The 26,995-nt window shown below is 47.3% G+C and overlaps 1 protein-coding gene, 1 long non-coding RNA gene and 1 other non-coding gene across 4 annotated transcripts; 2 read left to right on the top strand and 1 right to left on the bottom strand.

Moving 5' to 3' along the window:
• The first annotated feature begins 164 nt into the window (after positions 1-164).
• Ncapd2 (non-SMC condensin I complex subunit D2) lies at positions 165-25,434 on the top strand. 2 transcript variants are annotated; one of them, XM_057783402.1, is made up of 32 exons: positions 165-321; positions 1,711-1,857; positions 4,929-5,004; positions 5,274-5,332; positions 5,789-5,970; positions 6,240-6,382; positions 8,470-8,597; positions 8,674-8,797; positions 8,978-9,125; positions 11,715-11,912; positions 12,994-13,128; positions 13,222-13,309; positions 13,400-13,574; positions 15,624-15,739; positions 15,978-16,202; positions 16,771-16,945; positions 17,162-17,246; positions 18,816-18,949; positions 19,235-19,367; positions 19,459-19,543; positions 19,685-19,849; positions 20,055-20,227; positions 21,202-21,313; positions 21,387-21,510; positions 21,592-21,747; positions 22,079-22,256; positions 22,345-22,439; positions 22,985-23,065; positions 23,175-23,358; positions 24,339-24,465; positions 24,574-24,729; positions 25,124-25,434. In XM_057783402.1, exons 2-32 carry the CDS (start codon positions 1,731-1,733, stop codon positions 25,207-25,209), a joined length of 4,173 nt encoding a protein of 1,390 aa, XP_057639385.1. In that variant the 5' UTR covers positions 165-321; positions 1,711-1,730; the 3' UTR covers positions 25,210-25,434. The 2 variants fall into 2 exon arrangements, with proteins under 2 accessions (XP_057639385.1, XP_057639394.1); XM_057783411.1 differs by having other exon boundaries at positions 165-298.
• LOC130889901 (small nucleolar RNA U85) lies at positions 5,402-5,718 on the top strand. Its single transcript, XR_009058659.1, has one exon. It is a non-coding gene; the product is annotated as a small nucleolar RNA U85 (small nucleolar RNA).
• LOC130883157 (uncharacterized) lies at positions 17,367-26,795 on the bottom strand. The gene is made up of 3 exons (XR_009057881.1): positions 26,710-26,795; positions 26,109-26,259; positions 17,367-17,531 (listed from the first exon to the last, which is right to left on the bottom strand). It is a non-coding gene; the product is annotated as an uncharacterized LOC130883157 (long non-coding RNA).
• Between the last annotated feature and the right edge of the window lie 200 nt (positions 26,796-26,995).

A 26,995-nucleotide genomic window follows, 5' to 3' on the forward strand; every position in this document is an offset into this window, starting at 1 on the left:
TGGCCCCGCCTCCGGTTCTGTGATTGGTCAGCCTCTCCCGGCCTCCCGGCGCTGTGATAGGTCGGCCTCTCCAGCCGCGTCACGCTCCGCCTCCTGGCAGCCGTTAAAGTTTGAACTCCGATTCGCGGGCTCTGCGAGCGCGACTCTTGACTCCGAGGCGGATTTCCGTCCCAGCCTGCCGAGGATTGGCTGGTTTCTCCGCAAGCTTGAAAACCATCTAGCTGTTTGGCGCGGATGGTCCGCTTGTGTTTTCTTCCTTCCTTTTCAGCGGGGTCGATCCCAGTCGAAGAAGCGGCAGGTGAGCGGTGTCCAAGTGTCCAGGTGAGGTATGGTAGGGGTAGGAAGCGGGAAGTGAAGGGCTGAGAAAATCAGGTCCGGGACAGGACGCAGCCTTTGCCTGTGTGCGGTCGGCAGCCACGTCTGGTAGGGATGCCCTTGAAATCCAAAGTAGCAGTGAGTGATAGATCAGAAACGGAACTTAAGATGTGGGCAGATCGCACAACCTTGCTACTCAATCTGTCAATTTAGTCGTTTCGTTATGCACCCCGAGCGGCCAAGATTGGAGACTACAGGATGCGCAAGTAAACGCTAATGTTCTCTCATCCTGCATCCAGGAACCCCGATGCTGTAAGGATCGTTTTAATTTAAAATGGAATTAGTAAGGCTGTTTGTACAACTGATTGTCACTTACTAGTTCATTAATATTTAAATTTTTTGTTTTGTTTTGTTGAGCTAGGTCTTGGCAGCCTAGTACTCACTGCAGCCCCGCCTGGCCTCAAACTCAGCAGTTCTCCTGCCTCAGCCTTCCTAGGGTTGAATTTATAAGCCTGTACCACCACACCCGGCTCTTTCCGAATTTTTTAACCCTTAATTCATTTGAGCCCCAGATCTCATTACAGATGGTTGTGAGCCACCATATGGTTGCTGGGAATTGAACTCAGGACCTCTGGAAGAGCAGCTGGTGCCCTTAACCACTGAGCCATCTCTCCAGCCCCCGAGCCCCAGAATAATATCATTTTAGAGATGAAACCATGAGGACTCAGTGATCTACCTAGTGGCAGAGTAATAACAAGAATTAGATTCTCGTCTAGAGTTACTTTTATATTGGGGACTGGAGGTCTTATATAGCCCAGATCATGTAGAAGAGGCTGGCCTTGAACTGCATCCTTCTGCCTCCCTGATGCTGGGATACTGGGAATATAAATACAACCGTGTACTACTTTACTTGGCTCTGATATTATACCTCACAAGATGTTAGTAGCTTGTTGTAAGACTGAAAAACATATTGTTGAAAGTGGGGGACATAATTGAACCAGATAATTTCTGAGGCAGGGGTTATAACTCAGAAGTAAAGTACCTGCCTACCATACCAAAAATGCTAGGTTTAATTCCCAGTACCACCACCCTCCCCCCAAAAAAAGAAAGAAAGAAATGCTCTTACTACATAATAAAAACCACAACACTCTTATATTTAAACCCGTGGTTCTCAACCTTCCTAATGCTGTATTAAATGCTCTTTAAACACAGTTCTTCATGTTGTGGTAATCTTCAATCATAAAATTATTTTGTTGCTACTTCATAACTGATTTTGCTACTGTTATAAATTATAACGGTGTTTTGATGGTTTTAGGAGACCCCTGTGAAGGGGGTCAAGACCCACGGGTAGAGAACTTCTGGTTTAGATTGAAGTTTTTGTTGTTTGTCTTGTAGGCCTGTGAACCGACAGAAGGATGTCTCCCCAAAACTTTGAATTCCATCTGCCCTTAGCCCCAGAGGAGTTGCTGAAGAGTAGAGGCGTGAATCAGTATGTTGTTCAGGAGGTGTTGCCCGTCAAGCAGCTTCCATCGCAACTTAGAGGTAAGACACCATGGCTACCAGTGAGCTTCAATAGACAAACATCACATGTGTAATTGGCATCTCTGTTCTGTAGCTCTGTGACATTCCATCGGGGCAGGGAATATCTTCCCTACTAGTCCCTAATTTTATTTCACTTATTTGTCTGCACAGGATTCATGACGCAAATGGCTGTCCTCCCTGGATTATTCGAGAAACAGTGTTGCTTAATCTAACTCTAGATTTTTTTGGGGGGGGTGGGGTGGGAATGTTTTGTTTTTCTGTCTTGTTTTGTTGTTTTTTGATTTTTCGATTTTGGCTTCTCTGTGTAATGGTCCTTGCTGTCCTGGAACTCAACTTTGTAGACCAGATTGGCCTTGAACTAAGGCATGGACCACCACCACTTGGCTGTATTTTTACCCTTTACCATGGTAAAATTAAGAATTGTAGGCTAGGGACTGGAGAGATGGCTTAGAGGTTAAAAGCACCAACTCTTCTTCTAGAAGACCCAGATTTGATTCCCAGTACCCACATGGCAGTTCACAATTGATTGTAACTTGTGCATGTAGTGCACAGATATGTATGCAGGCAAAACACCAACCTGCATACCATACATGAATAAATTAAAAAATAAAACATACCGCAGTTGTGGACAGTATTTGACTTGCCTTTTCTTAGGGAGTACTCTTAAATCTAGATCGTGTTTCCAAGAAGTGTAATAAAGGAGAAACATAGCTGCAACAACACACAAAACAGTCATCTGTCACTTAACAAGTGGACTGTGGGAGACATGTTTTGAGAAGCCTGTTGCTAGATGATTCATTATTATGAAACCTCATCATAGAGTATACATGTACAAGTTTTTGAAATGGCATAGTCCACTCAGGAGGCAGAGGCGGTGGATCTCTGTGAGTTCAAAGCCAGCCTGGTCTACAGAATGAGTTCCAGGACAGGCTCCAAAGCTACACAAAGAAACCCTGTCTCAAAAAACCAAAATAAAATAAAAATGGTGTCATGTACTCCAAATTACTTATCTAGTATACACAAAGTCCTAGGTTTCATCCTCACCGCCAAATGAAACCAAATGTGGTAGTGCACACCTGTAATCCCAGCAATTGGGATGGAAAGAGCAGGGGGACTGCTGAAAGTTCAAGAGCAGACTACAGCAGAGTAAGACCTTGTCTCCAAAACAGAAGTCAAAACCACAAGAAAAAATAAGAGATGGGTATATGAGGCTGCTGTTAGAGGAAGTTATCAGGAGGACTATACCCTAAATAACAACTACAGCACTTACATAGCCAGTAACAGTCTTTTTTTTTCTTTTTTTCTTTTTTTTTTTTTTGTTTGTTTTTTAAGGCAGGGTTTCTGTGTAGCTTTGGAGCCTGTCCTGGAACTCCCTTTGTAGACCAGGCTGGCCTCGAACTCACAGAGGTCCGCCTGCCTCTGCCTCCCTAGTGCTGGGATTAAAGGCGTGCGCCACCATCGCCTGGCAGTAGATAATTCTTGACAATAAAAGACTGTTACTGGGCCGGGCGGTGGCGGCGCACACCTTTAATCCCAGCACTCAGGCAGAGGCAGGCGGATCTCTGTGAGTTCGAGACCAGCCTGGTCTACAGAGCTAGTTCCAGGACAGGCTCCAAAGCCACAGAGAAACCCTGTCTCGAAAAACCAAAAAAAAAAAAAAAAAAAGAATTATCTACTGTTCATAACCGTCTGTGCCATGCTTTACGGGATTTGGAGTGTAGAGTGAGTGTGTTTGCACTGCAAACCTTACAGATGCAAACGTAACAGTGGCTAAAATGTCACTAGGCAGTAGGAAGTTTTCAGCTCCATTGCAATAGAGGAGGATACCGTATATGTGGCTGTTCACTGACAGTGTGGCGCCTGTGATTGAATGCACAGTGTAGTTCCTCCTGACATCTATGAACAACTAAAAACAGCTTGTATATTATCAGTCAGACCCCACAGTGCCACTGTACTTCTTGGAATTGGTTCACACTGGGTTGCTTTAGGGAATTACATGTAGACCGAAGCTGCTGGAGCTAGACCTGGGCTTGTCTCCTCTGCCACCCTGAGCTTGAACAAGTGACCTCCTACTGGAGATGGCAGCTCCTAGATGTAAGGTTCTAAGTTTTTTGAGACAAGGTCTCAATTTGAGCAGTCTAAAACTGAACATGTAGCTAAGGATGATTTTGAACTTCTGGTCTTCCTTGCCTCCTTCTCGTCTGCTGGGTTGGTTTCTCCTTTTTCAGGACTGGGGATTGAACCAAGGCCTTGCATATACCAGATAAGTGCTTCTCTGAGCTACATGGCTACACCTCCTTTTTATTTATATTTTCACATGGTTTTGTTAGTAGCCCAGGCTAGCCTTGAATTCACTTTGTAGCTGAGTGAGGCTTTTGAATTTTTTTTTTTTTAATTCTTTTTTACTTAAAATTTCCAACTGCTCCCCGTTTCCCATTTCCCTCCCCGTGGCTTTTGAATTTTTAATCCTCCTGCCTCAGCCTCTCTAATGACTGGTAATATCGGCCAGGACCAACAGTTAATCTATGTAGTACCGAGAGCTTGGGTTTTTATAAACTGTTCTTTCGTACCACCAAGAATTGTTGATTCCAGCACCAGGCCACGGAAAGTAGAAGGTAAACCTGGAGCATCTTGTGGTGAGAAAAATAAATGTTCACTCTAGCAGCACATGTACAGAGTTGGGGTGACACAGGAAGAAGCGTGCCCATGAAACATTGCTGCTTTTCATGACAGAAATGTGGTGCATGTGACTGAAGTCCGTGATGTTTGTGTATGAACATGGAATGAGCCGGGTGTGGTGGTGCACACCTTTAATTCCAGCACTGTAGGAGTCCGGCCTGGTCTACAGAGCAAGGAGGCCCCAGGACAGCTAGGGAGATACAGAGAACCCCCTGTCTGAAAAAAAAAAAAGAAAAGAAAAGAAAACCCAAATAACAACAAAATTATGAAAGGCAAAGGTTGAAGATTCAGGAAACATGTCCACTAAATGCCTTCTACATAGAAATAGAATTTACCAAAAAAAAAAAAAATCTGTCTTTCCTCTAAATTAAACAGCATCCTTCATTTTCTAGCATTTCAGTCTGCTTTCCGGGCTCAGGGACCTCTCGCTATGCTGGAGCACTTTGATACAATCTACAGCATTTTACAGTAAGTGAAATACGCAGCTGGTGCTTTTAAACACCTGGTGGCTATTTCTCTCATTTTTGCATGTTAGTTTTGAAATTCCAAATTCTAGGTTCACCGATTATTGGATTATTGGTTCTGGGTACTGACATCCATAGTGAGCATCGATCCAGCTTCCGCCATGTTTGTTTGACAATTGTGGGATATTTTCACGTGTTGGATCCTTAGATCTGATCTAGGAGAATGGGCTCTGCAGGCTCCTGTCTCACTCCCACACTTTCTTTCCCTCATAGTCACTTTCGAAGTATAGATCCTGGCCTCAAGGAAGATACCCTGGAATTCCTGATAAAAGGTGTCTGTGGGTCTGGGGGTAGGGGGCTGGAAGGTGCTTGTTGTGTATAGCATTTCCTCCGTTCTCTGAGCCATGTGATGATATCAAGGCTGTTGTGATTCAGTTGGTTTGGCTAAGTCCGGGGACCTCTGGCTTAGCCAGGTCTGTAATCTTGGTGGTCGATACAGAGTGATGTGCGATCGCTGTAAGGGCGGACCAACAGAAATTTTCCTGCTTTTGAACCACCTCCCCAAGTAGGGGTAATTCTCCATTGCCTGCGAGGACTTGTCATTGGAATGAAAGTAGGAACAGGCTCTATCTCGATACAGGGGTCAGGGGTCCCAAAGGACTTAGCTGTGTCATGGCCACTGAGAGATGATACACAGATCTTTGGTAATCTGATGGCTACATGTGTTTAGAAGTTGGGGTACCTGAAGAAAGTCAACGAAACCAACTCCCAGATTCTGCCCCTCACAGTGGTATCCTGCCACTCCCAGGAACTTCCATCCATCCTGGATGATGCCACTTTGAGTGTATCAGATAGAACTGCCCATCTAAACACCCTCAAGATGAACTGCTATGCCCTGATCCGCCTCTTGGAGTCCTTTGAGAATATGACCAGCCAGACGAGCCTCATCAACCTGGATGTGGGTGGGAGGGTAAGTGAGAATGCCTGGGCCATTTTATATCGATGAGGGAGAAGCCCGGGATTCTAGGATGCTTTGTGTTCTTGCTTGGGGTTTAGGAGAGAGTCCTCAAGTACTGGATCCCCTTCCCTGGAGAGTAGTTCCTGTGCATCCCAGCACCTGTAATCCTCTATGGCCTTGCCTAACCTTGCCTTGATCCTGGATAGTAAAGACCAGATGATCTTTACTCTGATCCACACTCCCCCCGACCCCATCCCTGAATGTCTGTATGATCACTTTAGGGTAAGAAGGCCCGGGCCAAGGCAGCCCTTGGCTTTGATTGGGAGGAAGAGAGGCAACCAGTTCTTCAGCTCTTAACACAGCTACTCCAGCTGGACATTCGTCACCTATGGAACCACTCAGTAATTGAAGAAGAATTTGTCAGGTGGGTGGTTAAGATGGCTGGAGATGATCTTAAACTCTGAGGAATGAGGTTCTGGCTTTTTTGTTTTGTTTTTTTGCTTTGTTTCGTTTTCTTATTTTTGTGAGACACCGTCTCATTGTGCAGCCCATCTGGCCTGGAAGTTTCTATGTAGACCAAACTGGGTTTGAACTCACAGAGGTTCACTGCCTTTACCTCCCAAGTGCTGGGATTAAAGCTATGTGCCACCACAATGAATTTCTCATTGTTAATACCTATATTTGTGGAAATGTATTTACTAAGAATCCCCTAGGTGGATGGTGGCATTATTATAGACACTTTCTATTTTAGAATAGAAGGCAATTTTGGGGTGGTGGTTATTCTTGTTGTTTGTGCTTTTAGGGGGGAGTTGTTTTTTAGGTTAGTCTTGCTATGTAGCTCAAGTGGTCTTGAACTTACTATTACAGTCCAGGCTAGCCTGGAACTCAGTCTTGCCTCAAACTGCTCAAATGCTGGAATTACAGCCATGAGCTATCACTCTTGACTGGCAGTGTTTAAAATAAGGAAAATGTATAGCATGTATGGTGATATGGGTATGGAATTTGAGAGAAGGATGCAGTCAAGGATGACTGTTCTAGGGATGTGGCCAAGCGTTTGGCGAAAAGGAGTTGCTAATAATGGAGGTATAAGGAAGTTGGGATATTTGGCAGGGAAGATCAGAAGTCCTGCTTTGGACATGCACTTTGAAGTGCTTGTTAGACATCTGAGTAGTATTAGATTCAACTGTTGAAAGGAAGGCGCGTGTGGACTAAAGAGACACCTTTGGGGATATGATGATGTTTAAACCCTTGAAATCGAATGAGGTCACTAAATCAGGAACTACAAGAGAGCATAGATCCAAGGACTATATACTAAGGTACACCATGGCCAGCAGAGTGAGCTGAGAAGCAGCCAGGGAATCTGAGATAGGGGTCCAGAGTCCAGAAGCCAAATGAAGTGTGTGTTTTAAGGAGAAAGTGACCAGGCATTGTGGTACATGCCTATATACCAGAACTTAAGAGGCTGAAGCGGGTTTGCCAGGAATTCAAGGCGAGTTACGCTATACTGTGAGCAGCCAAGAGTACATAGCAAAAAGAGTACATAGCAAGACCTTATCTCAAAATATAAGTAGCCAGGCATGGTGGCACACATCTGTAATCCCAGCACTTAGGAAGTAGAGTCAGGTGTCTGAGTTCAAGAGTATCTTGGTTGACACAGACTTCCTGGTCATCCTGAGACCTGTCTCCAAATAAATAATGGCTGGGGAGGTGGCTCAGTAAAGTACTTACCATGCAATCATGAGGACTTAGGTTCATCAACACTGATAAGCAACACTCCTGTCAAAAGCCAAACATGGCACAGTGTTGGGGATGTGGAGACAAACAGATTTCCGGGATTGAAGACTGCCAGCCTAGCCTATTCAGTGAGTCCTAGGTGAGAGGCCCTGTCTCAAAAACTAAGGCAAACAGCTCCTGAGAAATGAAACCCAAGGTTGACCTCTGGTCTCCACATGCACATACAGGGAGACACACACACACACAGAGTAAAACCAAAGTAAATGATCAGTCACAGCAGATGTAAATGAAAAGTCTCTTCAATAAGACTCAACTGGCCATTTTTAACAATGAGAAGTCTTCAGTAACCTTGCCCTACCATCTTCATCATATATTCAGGTTTCTTATTGGCATGGTAACTAGCTGAAATTTGATGAACAAAGGGTAAGAATTTCTTCCAGGATTGCTTTCTCCAAAGCGCCTTGATGTGGAAGGTGCTTAGACGGAAAGAGCAGAGCTCTAGAAACCTCGATTCGGGGCCGGGCGGTGGTGGCGCACGCCTTTAATCCCAGCACTTGGGAGGCAGAGGCAGGCGGATCTCTGTGAGTTCGAGACCAGCCTGGTCTACCGAGCTAGTTCCAGGACAGGCTCCAAAAACCACAGAGAAACCCTGTCTCGAAAAACCAAAAAAAAAAAAAAAAGAAACCTCAATTCGGACATAGTAGGGACAGAATGAATAAGGGGAGCTGTTGGTGACTTCAGAGCTGATTGCTTTCTGTCCATCTCTTTTCTTTTTAGTTTGGTTACTGGCTGTTGCTACCGCCTTTTGGAAAATCCCACCATTAGTCACCAGAAGAACCGCCCCACTAGGGAAGCCATAGCACACCTGCTTGGGGTGGCCTTGGTCCGTTATAATCATATGTTCAGTAAGTTGCCTTTCGCCTGGTGCTTGCTCCCTGCATTGCCCTTTCTCCCTGAATGCCACATGTTGGTGCTTCCCAGGTGCGACTGTGAAGATCACCCAGATGCTGCAGCACTTTGAGCACCTGCCATCAGTGCTAGTGGCGGCTGTGAGTCTGTGGGCAACAGACTATGGAGTGAAGAGCATCGTGGGCGAGATTGTAAGGTGACTCCTGACCCTCCAAGCTTCTGTTTTCTTGGAGGTGTGGGTGGGGTAAAGGAAAGATAGAGGCCTTTTCTCCGTGTGATGTTGGGTTCCTTCATGTTAGCTGCCTGTCTTGGCTTCCCTTATTGGGAACTCAATAATTAACTTTCTTGCCATATCTGTGTTTTCTTCCCTCTATAGAGAGATTGGGCAGAAGTGTCCACAGGAGCTGAGTCGAGACACAGCAGGGACAAAGAGCTTTGCAGCCTTCCTCACTGAGCTAGCAGAGCGAATCCCTGCTGTCCTTATGTCCAGCATGTGCATTTTGCTAGATCATCTGGATGAAGAGGTGGGCAGTCCAGATTTGTCTAGGCTTTAAGCCCATTTCTGAAGTCTGTCTCTCTCTCCCTTCACTTTAACGTGGTTCTGGGTAACAACGCAAGGACTTATACATGCTAATAAATAAGCACATGCTCTAAAAGTTGAAAAATTTGTTTCCTTAAAAAAATGTATGGGCTGGAGAGATGGCTTAGCCATTAAAGCCAAAAATATAAGAGTTCAATTCCCAAGCACCCATAGCTGTCTCTCCAACTAAAAAAAAAAAAGTTTATGATTTTTATGTGTTTTGCCTGCATGTAAGTTTGTACAGAGAAAAAAGGGCAGAGACTGACATCCAAGGTAATACTTTGAGTTCTGCAAATGTTCCATGGTGCATGCATGCTCCCATATAAACACACACATATGCAACAGATATACACAACAAAATAAGAAAGAAAAGGCTTGTCATGTAGCCTGGACTGGCTCCCAGGTTCCAGAATTATAGGTGTCACCATGCCTAGCCAAGGTTCAGATCAAGGTTGTTTCTTTGTTTTTGTTTTTCTAGACAGGGTTTCTCTTTGTAGCTTTGGAACCTGTCCTGAAACTTGCTGCAGACCAGGCTGGCCTCGACCTCACAGAGATCTGCTTGTCTCTGTCTCCTGAGTGGTGGGATTAAAGGTGTGCACCACCACCGCCTGACCTCAAGGTTGTTTCTTGAGAAAGAAAGTAGCTTTTAAAATGAAGTGTACCCTGGAGTCTGAGACCCAGAGGGCCTAGACTACAAAGTAAGACTGTCCCCAAAATACATTTTCACACAAAGAAGACAGGTTGTCTAGATTTATCACTGTGACAATTTGTGTAGAGTAACTCCCCCACAAGACAGGGTTTCTCAGTAGCTATGGAGCCCGTCTTGGAACTCACTCTGTAGAGCAGATTCACCTTCCTCTGCCTCCCAAGTGCTTGGTTTTATGCAGTTCTGGTAGAGATGACCATTCTATACCGGTCTAGTGAGAAGAACTCAGCTTTGGTTCGCAGTCCCATCCAGTCCTTGGGCTCGAGCCTCTTGTTCCCATCTGGCTAGCACTGCTTTCTACAAACAATGAGCTTTCTCAACCAACCTGTTCTACTCCTCTAAGTTCTCTTTCCTGGATGCTTGCTTGGCCTCTTCCCAGACTAGAGAAATGTCAAAGACAGTCTATTCATTGATCTAGTTTTCTTTAACTTCTTTTATGAGACTAGTCTCTGGCTCTTGGCCTAGGCAGAGGGAATCCCCTGCCCTGTTTTCTACCAGGTTGTATAACAGACTTCTTGGCTCCAAGGCTAATTAACCCATATTTTTAAGTCTGTGGTCTGCCACATGACTTGTTACCTCTCCTTTATACTGCCCCACCCATCCTGCTTCCTCCACGTCTCACTGGTGATTTTTTCACATGCTTAGCTTCCTTCTCCCAGTTTCTCTCTGCCCAGAAGTCCTGCCTAGCTATTGGCCCTTCAGCTCTTTATTAAACCAATCAGAAAGTCGGTGTGATCAAATATCCTGCAACATTTTATGGCCTTATAGATAAAGGATAATAAGAAATGTTTCTTGCCAGGCGGTGGGAGCACACACCTTTAATCCCAGCACTTGGGAGGCAGAGGCAGGTGGATCTCTGTGAGTTTTGAGGCCAGCCTGGTCTACAAGAGCTAGTTCCAGGACAGGCTCAATGCTACAGAGAAACCCTGTCTCAAAAAAAAAAAAAAAAAAGATAGAAGAAATGTTTCTCAAGTTTCTCAAATGTGCCTTGATAGACAGATCTGATTTTCTTTTTAATAATATTATTTCCCAGGCATGTCACATGTCTTTAATCCCAGCGTCCAGGAGGCAGAGACAGGTGGACCTCTGTGAATTGAGGCTAGTCTGCTCTTCATACTCCTAAGCCAGACAGTGCTTCATAGTGAGACCCTGTCTCGGAAGAAAAACAGTTATATATTCATTTACTTTGTGTATGTGTATAGTATGTACATATGTGGAGGTTGGTTCTCTCCTTTCACTGGTCCTGGGGATTGAACTCAGGTCTTCAGGTTTGGTGGTATCTAAGATTACCCTTAGGCTCTTAGGCTCTGAGTGTGATATATTTGAAACTTAGATGTCTTTTTTTTGGGGGGGGGGGGATTTTCGAGACAGGGTTTCTCCGTAGCTTTTGGTTCCTGTCCTGGAACTAGCTGGAACTAGACCAGGCTGGCCTCGAACTCACAGAGATCCGCCTGCCTCTGCCTCCCGAGTGCTGGGATTAAAGGCGTGCGCCACCACCTCCTGGCGAAACATAGATGTCTTTCACATTTAGATTTAGTTTCAATCCCTAAGATACTGTGTATACATAGATAGACAAAAAAATATTGTGTCCCAAGCATTTCAGACTAGGAATCACAACCCTTTGATTTTGACTCTTATTTACTTTCTGACATTCTCTGAGCCAACAAATCCCCTTGGGATTTTGTATCTTCCTGTTACCCTGGGGATTATTAACACCTAGGCAATTGGCCAGGAAAGTCACTGCTTAGAACAAGCAACTTCACCTTGACCAAGGGCAGAAGAGTGCGGGAAAGAAATGAGAGCCGTTCCAATTGATGTCTCTCTCAGAACTACGTGATGCGCAATGCCGTGCTGGCAGCCATGGCCGAGATGGTCCTGCAGGTTCTAAAAGGTGACCAACTAGAAGAAACAGCCCGAGAAACCAGAGATCAGTTCCTGGACATCTTGCAAGCTCATGTCCACGACGTCAACTCCTTTGTGCGAAGCCGTGTTTTGCAGCTCTTTACCCGAATTGTCCAACAGAAGGTAAACAACCTTCTCTATGCTAAAACTCTGAATATTTCTCTGTATGCTTGGCAAAGTAAAGAGAGAATGTAGCTGAGCACTGTGGCATTGCCCATGATACCAGACTTGGGGAAGTAGAAGTAGGAGGGTCAGTAGTTTGAGGTCATCCTCAGCCACATGGAAAGTTTGAAGACAACTGAGCTATATGAGACCTTGTCGCAATTTTAAAAAGCAAGGAAAGATGTTTTCCTTTATTTTTATTATATGTGCATGAGTGTGTTGCTAGCTTGTACTACATATGTACAGTACCTGTGGAGGCTGGAAGGCCTCTTATTCCATGGGTTTGGAGTTACAGACAGTTGTGAGCTGCCATGTGGGTGCTGGGAATTGAACCCAGGTCCTCTAGTTGAGCAGCCAGTGTTCTAAACCTCAGAGTCATCTCTCTAACCCCTGAAAAAGGTGGCTTTTGTTTGTTTGTTTGTTTGTTTGTTTGTTTTTGTCTTGTTTTTAAATAGACACATAATCTGGTATCTGCCCCCAAAGAAGAGTCTAGACTTGAGATTTTCACTACCGGTAATAAAGTCTGCCATGGGGGCTGAAGAGATGGCTCAGCGGTTAAGAGCACTAGGTGCTGTTCTAGAGGTCCTGAGTTCAATTCCCAGCAACCACATTGTGGCTCACAACCACCTATAATAGGATCTGATGCCCTCTTTCTGACATTCAGGTATATAGGCGAGCACTCATACATACAAAATAAATAAATGAAATGAAATGAAAGTCTTCCCTTTCTAAGGACCAAGGTTCCTGCTCCTCTTAAGGGCTGCGGTGTGGTACTGCTCACATAGTTTATAATCTCAGAGAAGCTGCTTTACAGTGAGGCGTAGGTTAAACTCACAAGTGTGTCCAACCTTTGGACATTGCAACTTGACACTACCATCTACCAAGTTCATACCCATTACAATAAGAGAAATCACTGCAAAATATCACAATATTTTAAGTAGGGTTAGGATCTTGTGTTGAGCCACATATATAGCTACCCTCCACTGGAAGTGACCCATAGGGTGGTACTGAATTTATGCTGATTCTCCTTCTGCTCATCTAGGTGCTCCCCCTGAACCGTTTCCAGGCAGTGGTGGCCTTAGCCGTGGGACGTCTGGCAGACAAGTCGGTGCTAGTATGTAAGAATGCCATCCAGCTGCTGGCTAGTTTTCTAGCTAATAATCCCTTTTCCTGCAAGGTAAGTCAACATGGTGCATGCAAAAGAGGAATGAAATGGAGGCAGAGATGGCATTATGTCACTCAGCTACCTGACACGCATTCTACCTGACAGCTCAGTGATGCTGACCTTGCTGGACCACTGCAGAAGGAGATCCAGAAGTTGCAAGACATGAGAGCCCAGAGGCGACCCGCGGCTGCTTGTGAGTATTCAGCTGCCCCAGGAGTCTGACCTGCTTTTCCCCAAGGTTGGTCACAAAGTGTGAGAGAGACTAAACAAGACTCCCTTTCAGCTGCAGCACTAGACCCAGAGGAGGAATGGGAAGCCATGTTGCCAGAATTGAAGTCCACCCTGCAGCAGCTTCTAAAGCTTCCCCAGGAAAAGGAAGATCAACAAATCGCTGGAACAGAGACTGTGGAAGAGGTGAAAGGACGCATCCGTCAGCTGCTCGCCAAGGCTAGTTACAAGTATGTACAAGATTAGGATGTTCTCTGCAGGTCTGTGCGGGTGAATCTTTCTTTGGGCTGCCAGCTTACCAAAAAAAAGACAGAGACTTACTATTAATGATGAAAAGTTCAGCCGATAGCTTAGGCTAGTTTCTAATTAGCTCTTCTAACTTAAATTAACCCATCTGTTAATTTACTTTCTGCCTCATGGCTTTATTAGCTCATCTCCATATTCCCCATCCTGCTTGCTCTGCATCCGGCTGGCAACTATGCCTTCTTCCCAGCATCCTCTCTGCCCTGAAAATCCTTCCTAGCTATTGTTGTTCAGCTTTTTAATAAACCAGAATGGCACATCTTCACAGTGTACAGAAAGATGATTTCACAACAGGTCTGTGAGGATTTAGAGTTAACCTTTTTTTTTTTTTTTTTTTTTTTAAATTTATTTATTATACATACACTTGCCAGAAGAGGGCACCAGATCTCATTACAGATGGTTGTGAGCCACCATGTGGTTGCTGGGAATTGAACTCAGGACATCTAGAAGAGCAGACAGTGCTCTTAACCTCTGAGCCATCTCTCCAGCCCAAGAGTTAACCTTTGAGAGACTTTTGAGGCTGCTTTTCTACTTTTTAAAATGTTTTTAGCCGGGCGGTGGTGGCGCACGCCTTTAATCCCAGCACTCGGGAGGCAGAGGCAGGCGGATCTCTGTGAGTTCGAGGCCAGCCTGGTCTACAAGAGCTAGTTCCAGGACAGGCTCCAAAGCCACAGAGAAACCCTGTCTCGAAAAACCAAAAAAAAAAAAATGTTTTTAAAACTACTCCAGAGCCCAGTCTATGGCACAGGCCTGTAAGCCAAACTACTTGGGATGCTAAGTCAGTAACGATTACTGAGGCCAACTTAATGAGAGTTTAAAGAATGGGAGTATGGCAGTGGTGGAACACAAGTGTGCACAAGGCCCTAGGTTCAATCCTCAGGGCTCAATAAGCAAAACAAAACAGAAAGTTATTCTCAGGCCTGGAGGTCTAGCCCAGTGGTAAAAAACATTTACTTGGTCTATGCATTTGGTCCCTAGCACCTCACAGACAACTAAGTGAACCTGGTATGGTGGTGCTTGCTTATAACCCTGGCACTCAGAAGGCAGAAGCAGGAGATTGCTACAAATTCAAAGCTAGCAAGGTCTAAACAAAACAGCAAATCTTCCTCACAGCCATAGCTGTGTAATGAAACTTCATCCAAAAGATGAAAGGGGATGGAGATGTAGCTCCGCTGCACCTGAGGTGTGTGCTCGATCCCTAGCCCTATATAAACCAAGTGTGGTGCCACCTATTGCTTTTTTGTTTTTCCTGCGAGACTTGGCACCCGGGAGCTTTGGTTTGCTCAGCACATGCTCTACTGCTAAACTGCGCCTCCCAGCCATACCCTGACTACACAGATGTTACTATGGGGCAGAAGCACTTGTTTGAACCCCAGGATTTAGGGAGTCTAAGGCAGGAGGATTGGGATACATAGTGAGTTCATGGTCGTTCTGAGTACATTGTAAAACTCTGTTTCAAGAAAAGAATCTCATTGTGTGGTTATGTCATAAAAGTAACAAATTATCGAAACTCTGTTGACTGCAAACACAGTAGGTTTTTACACAGGTGTTTGAAGTAGGCTTTTATACATAAATTTTATACATAAATATATATTTAGTTATGTATTTATTTATGGGAATGTTCATGGGGTACAGCACATGTAAAGATAAAGGACAACTTTGGGGAATCAATTCTAAGTCATTAAGCTCTGTGGTAGGTACCCTTGCTTGCCAAGCTCTCTGACTAGCCCTGGGTTTATGATTTTAAAAACTTTAAAAAAAAAGATCCAACTTCTTTGAAGACTACAGTAAAGGCCTGGAGTTTGGGGCCTGATATCCTAGTAGGTACTGCTCAGCTCTTGAAGCATGAGATATATCCTTTTTCTTTACGGTACCGCTTGTAGGGGCTGGATGGAATAACAAGGTGGGATCCGTTACAAGGGCTTCAGTGACATTCTTCTGGGTACTGAATTGGTGACAGACTGGTATTCTTTCAGGCAAGCTATTATTCTCACTAGAGAAGCCACCAGTCACTTCCAGGAGTCCCAACCTTTCAGTCACACAGACCTGGAGGAGAACAGCTTCCTGAATCTCCTGGGAGTTATCTTCAAAGGTAATCCTTTCAGTCAGCAAGCACAGCCTGAAGGAAGACTGAAGGAGGCTCAGGGAGGGGTTGACACTGCTGATCCGGAAGGGGAGCAGCTCAGTCATAGGGGTCTACGGGATCTACTAAGAAACGAACCAAAGTGTCTTAGAATAGGTTCTAATTTTATACCTTCAAATTGTTGAAAGAAATATCCAGGGATGTTGGTAGCCACTGACCTGCTGAGTAAAACTTCCTGTACCTCTAGGCTCTGCAGCTCCCACACAGGAGTCTCCTGGGGACAATGTCCCTGTGCTGACTAACAGTAAAGACACTCCCAGTGCGTCCGAGCCTGAAGGACCCCAGAGGGACGATGAGCTGGTGAAGCAGGAGATGTTGGTGCAGTATCTGCGGGATGCCTACAGCTTCTCCCAGAAGGTTACAGAGGCCATCGGCATCATCAGCAAGATGATGTATGAGAACACAAGCACAGGTAAGCCAGGGCTCGTCAGAAAGAACTGGTCGTGGGGCTGAGAAACACAAGCACAGGCAAGCCAGGGCTCGTCAGAAAGAACTGGTCGTGGGGCTGAGAAACAGTTCTGCCTGCGCGTAGTTATTGATGCCTTTCTCATTGCTATATTTTTAAGATTTTATTGTTCACGTGTATGAGTATTTTGCCCTCATGCGTGTGTATCACGTGCATGTTTAGTGCCTGCAGGAAGCATAAGAGGGAGTCAGATCCTCTGGAACTGGAGTTAGGATTTGTTGAGCCACCACGTGGACACTGGGAATTTGAACAAACAGCGAATGCTTTTAACCACGGAGCTCTCAGTCATCCCCTGGTGCCTGTACCATTGAAAGTCAGGGTGTTTACCACTGGTAGCATTTTGCAGTTTACCTAGTTTGGCCAGTGTCATGAGAAAGCATCGTAGCAATCATTCTCTGGGACAATGACAGTGACCTCACATCCATGTTACTGTGTTAGCAGAGGTCACATCTATGGGTGTTGTGATATTTGTCAAGTTATCAAGTAGATGGGTGACATTTGTATTTGTTCTCAGTGGTGCAGGAGGTGATTGAATTCTTTGTGATGGTATTCCAATTTGGGGTACCTCAGGCCCTGTTTGGGGTTCGCCGCATGCTGCCTCTCATCTGGTCTAAGGAGCCTGGTGTCCGGGACGCTGTACTTAATGCCTACCGCCAACTCTACCTCAATCCAAAAGGGGACTCAGCCAGGTATATTGGGGTTCCTTGTCTTTGTTAACTTTTCTGAGGTCAGCTTCTCAGAGGATTATCCTAGTATCCTGAAAGATATTCGTCTGGGGGAGTCTGAACTCATGGATGGGTCCATACCAGGCTTAAGGTGGATTTCTGCTGAGGCCTACTCCAAGCAATCGTTTAACCTAACAGCTTCCCGGTCATAGTGACCACTGATCTCTGCTCTTCCCACAGAGCCACGGCCCAGGCCTTGATACAGAACCTCTCTCTGCTGTTAGTGGATGCCTCTGTCGGGACCATCCAGTGTCTTGAGGAAATTGTAAGTCTGCTCTGTCCTCTACTCATTCAGCAGGGTACAAGTAGTGGCTGTTTCCTGTGTGCAGAGATCTAGTCAGCCCCACAGAGAGATTTAAGATTAGTTGTTTCCCATTCTCGACTTTATTTTCATTTGCTTGTTTGCTCGCTGCTGTGTTGGGCAGTCGTCTCACTGTGTAGTCCAGGCTGGCCTTCGACTCCCAGTCCTGCCTCCGCTTCCTTGGTGTTGAGATTCTGTGTGCGACAGTGCTCAGCTCGCACGCCCAAATTTAAAGATGCCAGTAGTTTACTTAGAGTAAAAAACCAAAACATGTTTAGAAAATGTAGCAAGTAAATATTCACCTACCCTTAATCCCAGCACTCACGAGGCAGAGACAGGTGGAGCTCTGTGAGTTTGAGGCCAGCCTAATCTACAAGAACTAGTTCCAGGAGAGCCAGGGCTGTTACACAGAGAAACCCTGTCTTGAAAAACAAAACAAAATTCACTTGTAGAATTGGTGGCATAGATAACAACTGTAATAGCAGTAATAACACATGCTGTTTACTATGTGTTGGGCGCTGTTGTTAACACCACTGGGTGATTCTGGAGTAGAATGGGGTCTGTGAGGGAGGCTTGAGAGAGAGGCTCGGCAACTTGCCTGGCTGCAGCAGTTACACTGTATATGCGCCAGAAAACATATGCAGCCTCCATGCTGTAGCAGACCACAGAGCTGCTTACGGTAGAGGTCAGGGACTGCCCCATCAAGGTGGTTGGTGCTAGTCAGCAGGGATCATGGAACTTCAGTGAGATTGAGAGATAGAGAAGAGGAGAGAGTTTCTGGCAAAAATCACGGAAAGTCCACTCTCCCAGCCTGAGAATGAAGAGGTCTGTGTTCTGTCTCGGAGTCATTACCTGCACAAGATAGTCAAGTTGGGAACATAGGCTGGTGCCTTCAAGTCAAAGGGACCCCTGCTTTTTAATGAGTTGAATCTGACTGTAGCGAGTGGTGCCCCTGCCAGGCCTCCCCTCCTGGTTGCTACTTTTGTTCCTTTCTGTGGAAAAAGAACCTGGGGGAGGCAGCTGCCATGATATTTCCCAGGCTGCTCAATGCTCAAAACTTCTACAGTAGGCAGAGAAGACCTAGAAACAGATGCTGAGGAGACACCCTGCCTGTCACACAAGCCACCTGAGAGCTGTGGGCAGGGCAAAAGTGCTGCCTGCAGCTCCTGTAGGTGGGCAGGGATGAGAGGACAGGATGAGTGGCTAAAATGGATGCACGTGTAAATTAGAGGAAAAAGGACAGTGACCCTCTCAGAGACGGGTTGACCTTGTTCTCACAGTAAGAAAAATTACCAGAAATATCCAGAGTGTAGTCAGAACGGTGGTCTACACAGAACTCAGAAGACCCATTTGAATGTGTTACTTTAGGAAGTGTAGCCTTGAAGAAAGACATGAAATAGGAAAATAGAGACGAGTGAGAAGTACCTCCCCACACTCCCTCCTCTTCTGTTTGCCAGCGTTAGTTCCATCCAGATAAGTAGACCAACTGGGAGCTGTTATTCTGAAGCTGAGTTCTTTGTCTTTCCTCCTCAGCTGTGTGAGTTTGTGCAGAAGGGTGAGATAAAGCCAGCAGTGACCCAGCTGCTGTGGGAGCGAACCACAGAGAAGGTCCCTTGCTCTCCGCTGGAGCGCTGTTCCTCTGTCATGCTTCTTGGCATGATGGCACGGTGAGGCTCAGACGGTGGGGAAGGAAAGAAGGGTCTGAGAGGCCTTCCGTCCAGTCACAGCCCATTGAGCTTTCCTGGTCGGCTGCCTGGGTGGAGAGAGCACCGCCTGTGTAGTAGAAACAGTCACTAACACAAGCGGTCCAGGGACCTCCCTGAGTCAGTGCCTTTCTGTAGTGCTCCAGGGCTCTAGGAACCCCAGGGTAGATTCTGGGGCTTTCCCGCACTGCCCTCGTCTCCCTGGAATCCTGCCCAGGACTGCCTTTAACTCCGTTTTCCTTTCTCTAGAGGAAAACCAGAAATTGTCGGAAGCAATTTAGACACGCTGGTGAAGGTAGGGCTGGAGGAGAAGTTCCCACAGGACTACAGGCTGGCCCAGCAGGTGTGCCTTGCCATTGCCAACATCTCGGACAGGAGGAAGGTAGGTGATCTGGCATGGCCATGGCTCAGCTGAGGAAAGTGGAGAGCCTCCTGTCTGTCTTCCCCACCCTGGCATTTTGTTTTCTTTTCAGCCTTCCCTGGGTGAACGTCAGCCTCCCTTCCGGCTGCCTCGGGAACACAGGTTGTTTGAGCGACTTGGAGAGATGGTCACAAAGGGTAAGTTATTCAAAAGGGCCTGAGGTAGCTATGCTGTGGCCTTCGCGGGGTGATCAGTTTCTCCTTTCTCTGTAGGGAAGGGGTCTGAGGTAGCTGTGCTGTGGCCTTCGCCGGGGTGATCAGTTTTTCCTTTCTTTGTAGGGTTTGCACATCCAGATCCCCTCTGGATCCCATTCAAAGAGGTGGCCGTGACTCTGACCTACCAACTGGCAGAGAGCCCTGAAGTGATCTGTGCCCAGATGTTACAAGGCTGTGCAAAGCAAGCCTTGGAGAAGCTTGAGAAGAACACCACTGAGGAGGACCCCAGTAAGTGGGCAGAGGTTTGAGTGCTCGGGAACAGAGTGGGCAACCGGCTTCTGTTGTTTCCCTAAAGGGTAAAGAGCCTCAGCCCACGCTCTTATTTACCCATGTGTCCACCCCACCTCCTGTTCCTACTTTGAGTAGCACATGAGGAAGGAGTGGGAGTTGATGGAACTTGACTGCCTTTGCTCTTTCCCTTCCTGTACATCAGAGGACAGTGTCCCCATGCTCCCCACATTCCTGCTGATGAACCTGCTCTCACTGGCTGGGGACGTGGCCCTACAGCAGCTGGTACACTTGGAACACGCAGTGAGTGGAGAGCTGGGTCGGCGGCGAGTTCTCCAGGAAGAACAGGAGCACAAGACCAAGGACCCCAAGGAGAAGGTGAATGAGTGGCTAGGAGGTGGGCTCGTGCCCCAAGCGTTTCCCAGATTTTCATAACCTCAGCTCAGGACATTTCCTAGAGAAATCTCTGCTTTATTAGTAAGTGAAGACCCTGCCTCTTTGTTGCTGCTTCCCTGGGGAAGATTAACATCGACAGAGATGGCATGGTCTCCCCATGCTCATCCAGTGGGGGGGGTGTTAGTACACACAGACTGACTTGTTTACCTTGGTCTAGGATACAGGCTCCATCTGAAGTGCTGTTTGTTTTAACACACACAACACCCCCTCTTTTTATCAGCCTGTGTTACTAGCCTGTCACCTGGTGAGATCCTTTGTCCTCTCTGCTAAAGGCTTATTTGCTTGTAGACAAAGAAGAGAGTCTTGCAGGTGGAGTAAAGTGACCTTGAGCCAAATTTACCATTTAGAGTCAATTTATGTTTTCAGAGGAAGAGGTGTAGGGACCTGGTTATTCTTTCTCCACTCAGGAATTCTTTCTCTTTATGGACATACTTGGCACTTCTGTGGATGATTTTATAAACTTCATCTTTAGATCTCTTCATGCAAATGAAGTGTTATGCTAGAATCAAAAAATGCTATCTTGTGAGTAGAGAAATGGATCAAAGGTTAAGAGCACTTACTGCACTTGAAGAGAACCTGAGCAGATCTCAGATTGTACACAGTAACTCTAGCTCCAGGGGAATCTGATGCCCTCTTCTGGCCTCCATGTGCAATGCACACATATGCTGTGCTTATATACATGCAGGGTAAAACACTCAAAACCAAAAGTTTGTTTCTTTTTCTCAAAGCAGGGTGAAGTGACATATGCCTTTATCCCTGCTTAGAAGACTGAGGCAGGCAGATCCCTGTGAATTCATGGCCAGCCTGGTCTACATAGAAAGTTTCAAGACAGCCTGGGCTACATAAGAGCCTGTCTCAAGAAAGAAAAGTGATCACCCTGGCTTCTTTCCCTCCAGAGTACAAGCTCTGAAACGACCATGGAGGAGGAGATGGGGCTGGTCGGGGCCACTGCTGATGACACAGAGGCAGAGCTAATCCGCGGCATCTGTGAGAGGGAGCTGCTGGACGGTAAGAAGCACTGCCGTGTGCCTTTCTCCCCACTTGTTACCTCTGCCCCAACCCGGAGCTCTTCTTCCAACAGGCAGTCAGGTGCTAGCTGCCTTTGTTCCGCTGCTGCTTAAAGTCTGCAACAACCCTGGCCTCTACAGCAACCCAGACCTCTGTGCGGCTGCTTCGCTGGCCCTTGGCAAGTTCTGCATGATCAGGTAGCCCCGTTGGTCTCAGCTGTAGGAAGATGAGATGACACAGCTCTCCTGCTTCCCTGAAGATTTTCTCTTTACCCTCAGTGCTCCGTTCTGTGACTCCCAGCTTCGTCTTCTGTTCACCATGCTTGAAAAGTCTTCACTCCCCACTGTCCGCTCTAATCTCATGGTTGCCACTGGGGATCTGGCTATCCGCTTCCCCAACCTGGTGGATCCCTGGACTCCTCATCTGTACGCCCGGTAAGGGATCCCTCAGACACCTCGAGAGCTCACTCTGCAGTCCATTACTGCAGCGAGCCACAGCTCTTCCCCTGACTCGGCAGAGTTCAGTATCTGCTGGCTGTTCACCTTGTACGAACGAGCTCTAAGTGGACACTGGGAGCTGAAGGAGCCTTCTGAGATCTGCCCACAAGCCTTCCATTGTCCCTGACTCCAGTCTTCAAATCAGAATAGGCTTTGAGCTGCTTCCGGAATGGCGCACTGTAGAACAATAGATCCTTCCATCGGGCCTTCATGTCGGCCTTAAGGTATAAACGAGTTCTTGATCTCTGACTAGAGCTTTTATTCCTAGTCTCCGAGACCCAGCTCAGCAAGTGCGGAGGACAGCGGGGCTGGTGATGACGCACCTGATCCTGAAGGACATGGTGAAAGTGAAGGGGCAGGTGAGCGAGATGGCGGTGCTGCTCATCGACCCTGTGCCTCACATCGCTGCTTTGGCCAAGAATTTCTTCAACGAGCTCTCCCACAAGGTGACAGAAGCAGCTTGGAGCTTTCTGCAGAGGAAGTGGATGGGTCGCACTTTCCGCCCCCATCTCATCTCTTTGGTCTCCTCTACAGGGCAACGCAATCTATAATCTCCTCCCTGATATCATCAGTCGCCTTTCAGACCCAGAGGGTGGGGTGGAGGAGGAGCCCTTCCACACCATCATGAAGTATGGCTTTCTACATAAACTTACAGGGATGTAGTGTGGTATGGGGGGGGGGGGGTGTGCAGCACACAGACTTGGTTAGGAACCAGACATGCTTTTTATCCCAGCTCTGGCTGGTTGGCTGGTTGGCTGGCTGGCTATGATAGGCTAAGAGTGAACAAGAATGAACCCAGGGCCTTGCATACGCTAGACAAGCATGTCTTGCCACTGTTTTCAGCCCCAAGTGTCCATTTTAGCTGTACCTTCTCCAAAACAGCTTGACCCATTTGCCTGTTTCCCTCTATGAGAGTTTAGCACTTGCTTCACAATTCTCGGGGCTCTCAAATGGGTCTGACTCCTTGATTGTAGACACATAGCAGGAGTCACCAGATAGCAGCTGTTCTTATCTGCATTCTCAGTAAATGGAAGGGGACAAGAGGAATGGTGGGAGGCCATGGCCACGAGCATTCTTCTAAAGCAAGGACAGAAAAGGTGGGGGTGGGGTGGATTCTGTGTAGTGGTTGAGAACTTTGCTGGCTAGTCACACACTCCCTCCCACCCCCTCTCAGGCAGCTCCTTTCCTACATCACCAAGGACAAACAGACCGAGAGCCTGGTGGAGAAGCTGTGTCAGCGGTTCCGCACAGCCCGGTATGCTGCTGTTTCGGGAGGTCTCTGTGCCTAGAGGGCTCTTCAGAGGGACCAAGGGAGACTGGCGCGGGAGGACATGCAGACCTCACGGTGTCCATTCCTTGTGCAGAACTGAGCGGCAGTACCGGGATCTGGCCTACTGTGTGTCCCAGCTGCCCCTCACAGAGCGAGGCCTACACAAGATGCTGGACAACTTTGACTGCTTTGGGGATAAGCTGTTAGATGACTCTGTCTTCACTGCTTTTTTGTCAGTTGTGGGTAGACTGCGTCGGTGGGCCAAGCCTGAGGGCAAGGTGAGTGGCATAGGATCACTGGCCCTACTGGATTCCAGTGCTGTAAACACAGTCTACTCTCCTGTGTGCTTCCTGCCTCGCTAGCTTCACTACAACCATTTAACCAAGGTGACTTGAGGCCAGATCTCTCTGTCCAATTCCTGGTCCTTTCTCCCGCTCCTGTCCCTTTTTAAAAGGTCATTTTTTTTTTTTAAGATTTTTTTTTATTTTATGTGTATTGGTGTTTTGCCTGTGTGTGCGTGTGTGTGTGTGTGTGTGCGCGCGCGCGCATCTGTGTGAAGGTCCCAGATCCCTGGAACTTGAGTTAAGAAAAGTTGTGAGCTGCCATGTTGGTGCTGGGAACTGAACCCAGGTGTTCTGCAGGAGCGGCAAGTGCCATCTCTCCAGCCCCCAAGAAAAGCCAATTTCCACTTGAGACATTGTCTTTCTGTGTAGGTCTAGCTGACTTAGAATTTGATATGTAGACCAGGCTGGCCTCACATTCACAGAGATTCCCCTGCCTCTGCCTCTCGAGTGTTGGGATTAAAGGCGTGCCTCGACATGCTTGGCACTAGACTTCTTTTTTAGAGCGGTTTCATGTTTAAAGAAAAACTGAGTAAGTAGAGTTCCTGTTTGCTTCTGTTCCAATCCACGTACGTCCTCTACCCATCAGCTCCTTGTCCTTGGGTGCTGTGATCTTACAGTCTCCATTGACCTGCATGAGTGGATATGATTGACAGATGAGTACCCAAGGGCCACAGTTTACACTGACACTGGCTTCCCTGAATACAATGACTTGTCACTACAGGGTCATACTAGACACCTCACTCCTGTGGTGGTGCCACTTAGCTGTGCTCTCACCATATACTATAGAAACAGCTAGAGATGCATGATAGATATAGGTCACTTAGAATAAACATTTCAAGTCTGTTTCTTTCACGGCTGTTTTTAAACAGGGAGATAATATCTCCAGCCCTGTTTTTAACTTAATTTTCCTCTAGTCTACAATAGATGAATTTGAGCAGAAGCTTCGGGCCTGTCACACCAGAGGCATGGATGGAGTAGAGGAGCTTGAAGCTGGCCAGGGAGGCAGCCAGAGAGCCCTGTCTGCCAAGAAACCCTCTGCCGGTATGAGAGGCAAGCCCACATGGGGCTTCCCACAAGCAGTCTCCACCATCTTATATCCTTTGTGGTTTGTTTTTGTTTTTTGAAATCCTGTCTCCCTTCCACCTCTAGTCTCAAGGCAACAGCCTCTGGCTTCTGTAGATTCCGACAATGACTTCGTCACGCCTAAGCCTCGACGCACCAACCGTCCTCGACCAAACACTCAGCAACGGAAGTCCAAGAAGAAAGCCAGAGTTACCTTTTCAAGTGATGAGGCCAGTGAGGATGGTATGACTGGCCTCCTGACAGCCTTGGGGTCTCAGTGGAGCTTGCCTGGGTGTAGAGTTATTCCTCCTGGTAGTGCCACCCCGCTGTGCAGCCTAGCTGACTTCTGCGGTGTGCTTTGCAGCTCTGGTTATGTTTTTTTGTTTTTTTTTTGTTTTTTTTTTTTTTTTTTTGGTTTTTCAAGACAGGGTTTCTCTGTGGTTTTGGAGCCTGTCCTGGAACTAGCTCTTGTAGACCAGGCTGGTCTCGAACTCACAGAGATCCGCCTGCCTCTGCCTCCCAAGTGCTGGGATTAAAGGCGTGCGCCACCACCGCCCGGCTTTGCTCTGGTTATGTTTTAAGATTGTTTTGCGCCATCTTGGTGACTCAGTTTTTGTTCCCATGATTCTCTGAATAGAACTTTCAGCAGAGATGACAGAAGAAGAGACACCCAAGAGAACCACCCCCATCCGCAGAGCATCTGCCCGGAGACAGAGGTCCTAGGAGTTGCCTTCACCTATTCCCATCCCTGCCGTGCAGGGTATCTTGTTGGATGCCTTTGAATTCAGTTCCTCCCTGTAAAAATGTTTGTTGCCTCTTTGTTTTTAACATGTAAATCGTCTTTGCATTCAGTGTCTTTCTCTGAGAGCCCATCTGATGGCTGCTTTCACTTCCCAAGAGATACTTAACCAATCGTCATGTTTTTTAAGAATAAATATTTTTATATACTCTTAAGTATTTTGTCCTCTGCTGGTCTCTGTTTCATCTTTCACCTTCGCCCAGGTTCAGGCAGCAGATTGAGGGTTATCAGTCCAGAGAGAAGATAAGGAAGCCCAGGTACCCTGAGGCTGTCTCTGGATGGATCTTCATGATCCGCATTGCTTCATCTTGCACAACTAGTGAGAGATTCCACTGTAGAGAATTCCATGGTCTAGGTTCGTATAAGCACCTCTCAGTACCCAAGACAACTTTTGACAATACCCAGAGACCAATTTCTGTCACGGACTTGAGGGACATGGAGCTGCTATAAGCACTCTTTCAACAAAAGCCTTGGGAGGAGGGTGTTGACTAACATCCTTCATGCACAGGAGACCCCAAAACAGCGTTCCAGCAGTGCCAACTTGAAAATGCTCTAGACCTTGTTTCCTCCATGTGCTCCAACCCAGGAGAGATCATGAGCTGTGTCCCCTCCCCCCAGCTCTGTGGGTGGCAAGGTCTACCTCCCCTGTCAGTCCTTCCTTCTCACTACTACGGGTCTGCAGGAGGTCCTGCCCCTCCCTCAGCTGCAAATCCTGCTGCCCACCCTCCCCAACTCCTTCATCTGCTGAGTCACTTGGAACAGGAAGCACACTGATGTTTCTGCTGCCATGACAACAGCACATTGCCTCTGAATCGGTCCCTACCTTATGTGTGTGGTGGGGGAACAGTACTGGCAGATGATAGGCACGAGGAAAAGGGGAGATGGCTCCTCGGAAACATGCTTTAGGTTAGGGCAGGACTGTGGAGGGGTTCCTGAGACCTGGGGGAATAGGGTCAAAGCCGCTTGTAGAGCCTCTGTTGGAAGAAAGGCAGAAAAAGGACGGGGCTGAAGATGCCTCTGCTCCAGGCACAGTGCTATGACCACACTCCCACTCTCTACCGCCCCCCCAACCCCCCCCTTCTCTCGGCCTGCTCCCTGCTCATGGAAAGCCTGGGCATGACCCACACAGCTGTCAGTCCCACAGCCTTGGCTCTGGGACCCCAAGGAGGTAGGGCAATCCCAGAAGGGCAAGGAGCCAGGACTGTTATTTGGGGTGCAGTCAGCATGCTCCCTGCCTTTTAAGCAAAGGTTATCACCAGGCCAGCTAAACTTAGCAATTAGGCTCTTCAGCTAGAAGAGCAGGGGGCTGGTCTCAAGTTGCACTGGCCTAGTAAAGAGGCCCCAGGATCCCCCTGCCCTGCACCTGTTGATGTGCTCCCAAGCCCTTCCAAGCGCTCAGAACCCACCCTTTCCACCCTTCCTACCCTTCAGACGAGTGAGGAATCCCGGGCTGGGGACCTGCCTGCCTGTTCTGGCTCAGGGCATAATACCTCCGCTTCTACTTTCCCCCCTCTCTGACCTCACCCGGCGTCCACGAGGGCAGCCAAGGAAGGAGAGAGAGTCCCTGGCTGCAGGGCTAGCAGGCACGTCCCAGGACGGGGAGGGACTTCCGCCCTCACGTCCAGCACTCCACCCTGGGGCTGCAGTGGGTGAAAGGGGCAGTGTCTCCTAGCCTGGGCGGCAGGTTCCGAGGAAGGACACTATGGAAGG

This window comes from Chionomys nivalis, chromosome 1 (genome assembly GCF_950005125.1).
Source record: "Chionomys nivalis chromosome 1, mChiNiv1.1, whole genome shotgun sequence".
Lineage (NCBI taxonomy): Eukaryota > Metazoa > Chordata > Mammalia > Rodentia > Cricetidae > Chionomys > Chionomys nivalis.

Bases quoted from the DNA above. Each gene is read 5' to 3' on its own strand.
- Ncapd2 (XM_057783402.1), top strand. From the start codon at position 1,731: ATGTCTCCCCAAAACTTTGAATTCCATCTGCCCTTAGCCCCAGAGGAG. The intron at 20,228-21,201 runs GTGAATGAGTGG...CTTTCCCTCCAG, and splicing joins CCAAGGACCCCAAGGAGAAG to AGTACAAGCTCTGAAACGAC. The intron at 24,730-25,123 runs GTATGACTGGCC...TTCTCTGAATAG, and splicing joins TGATGAGGCCAGTGAGGATG to AACTTTCAGCAGAGATGACA.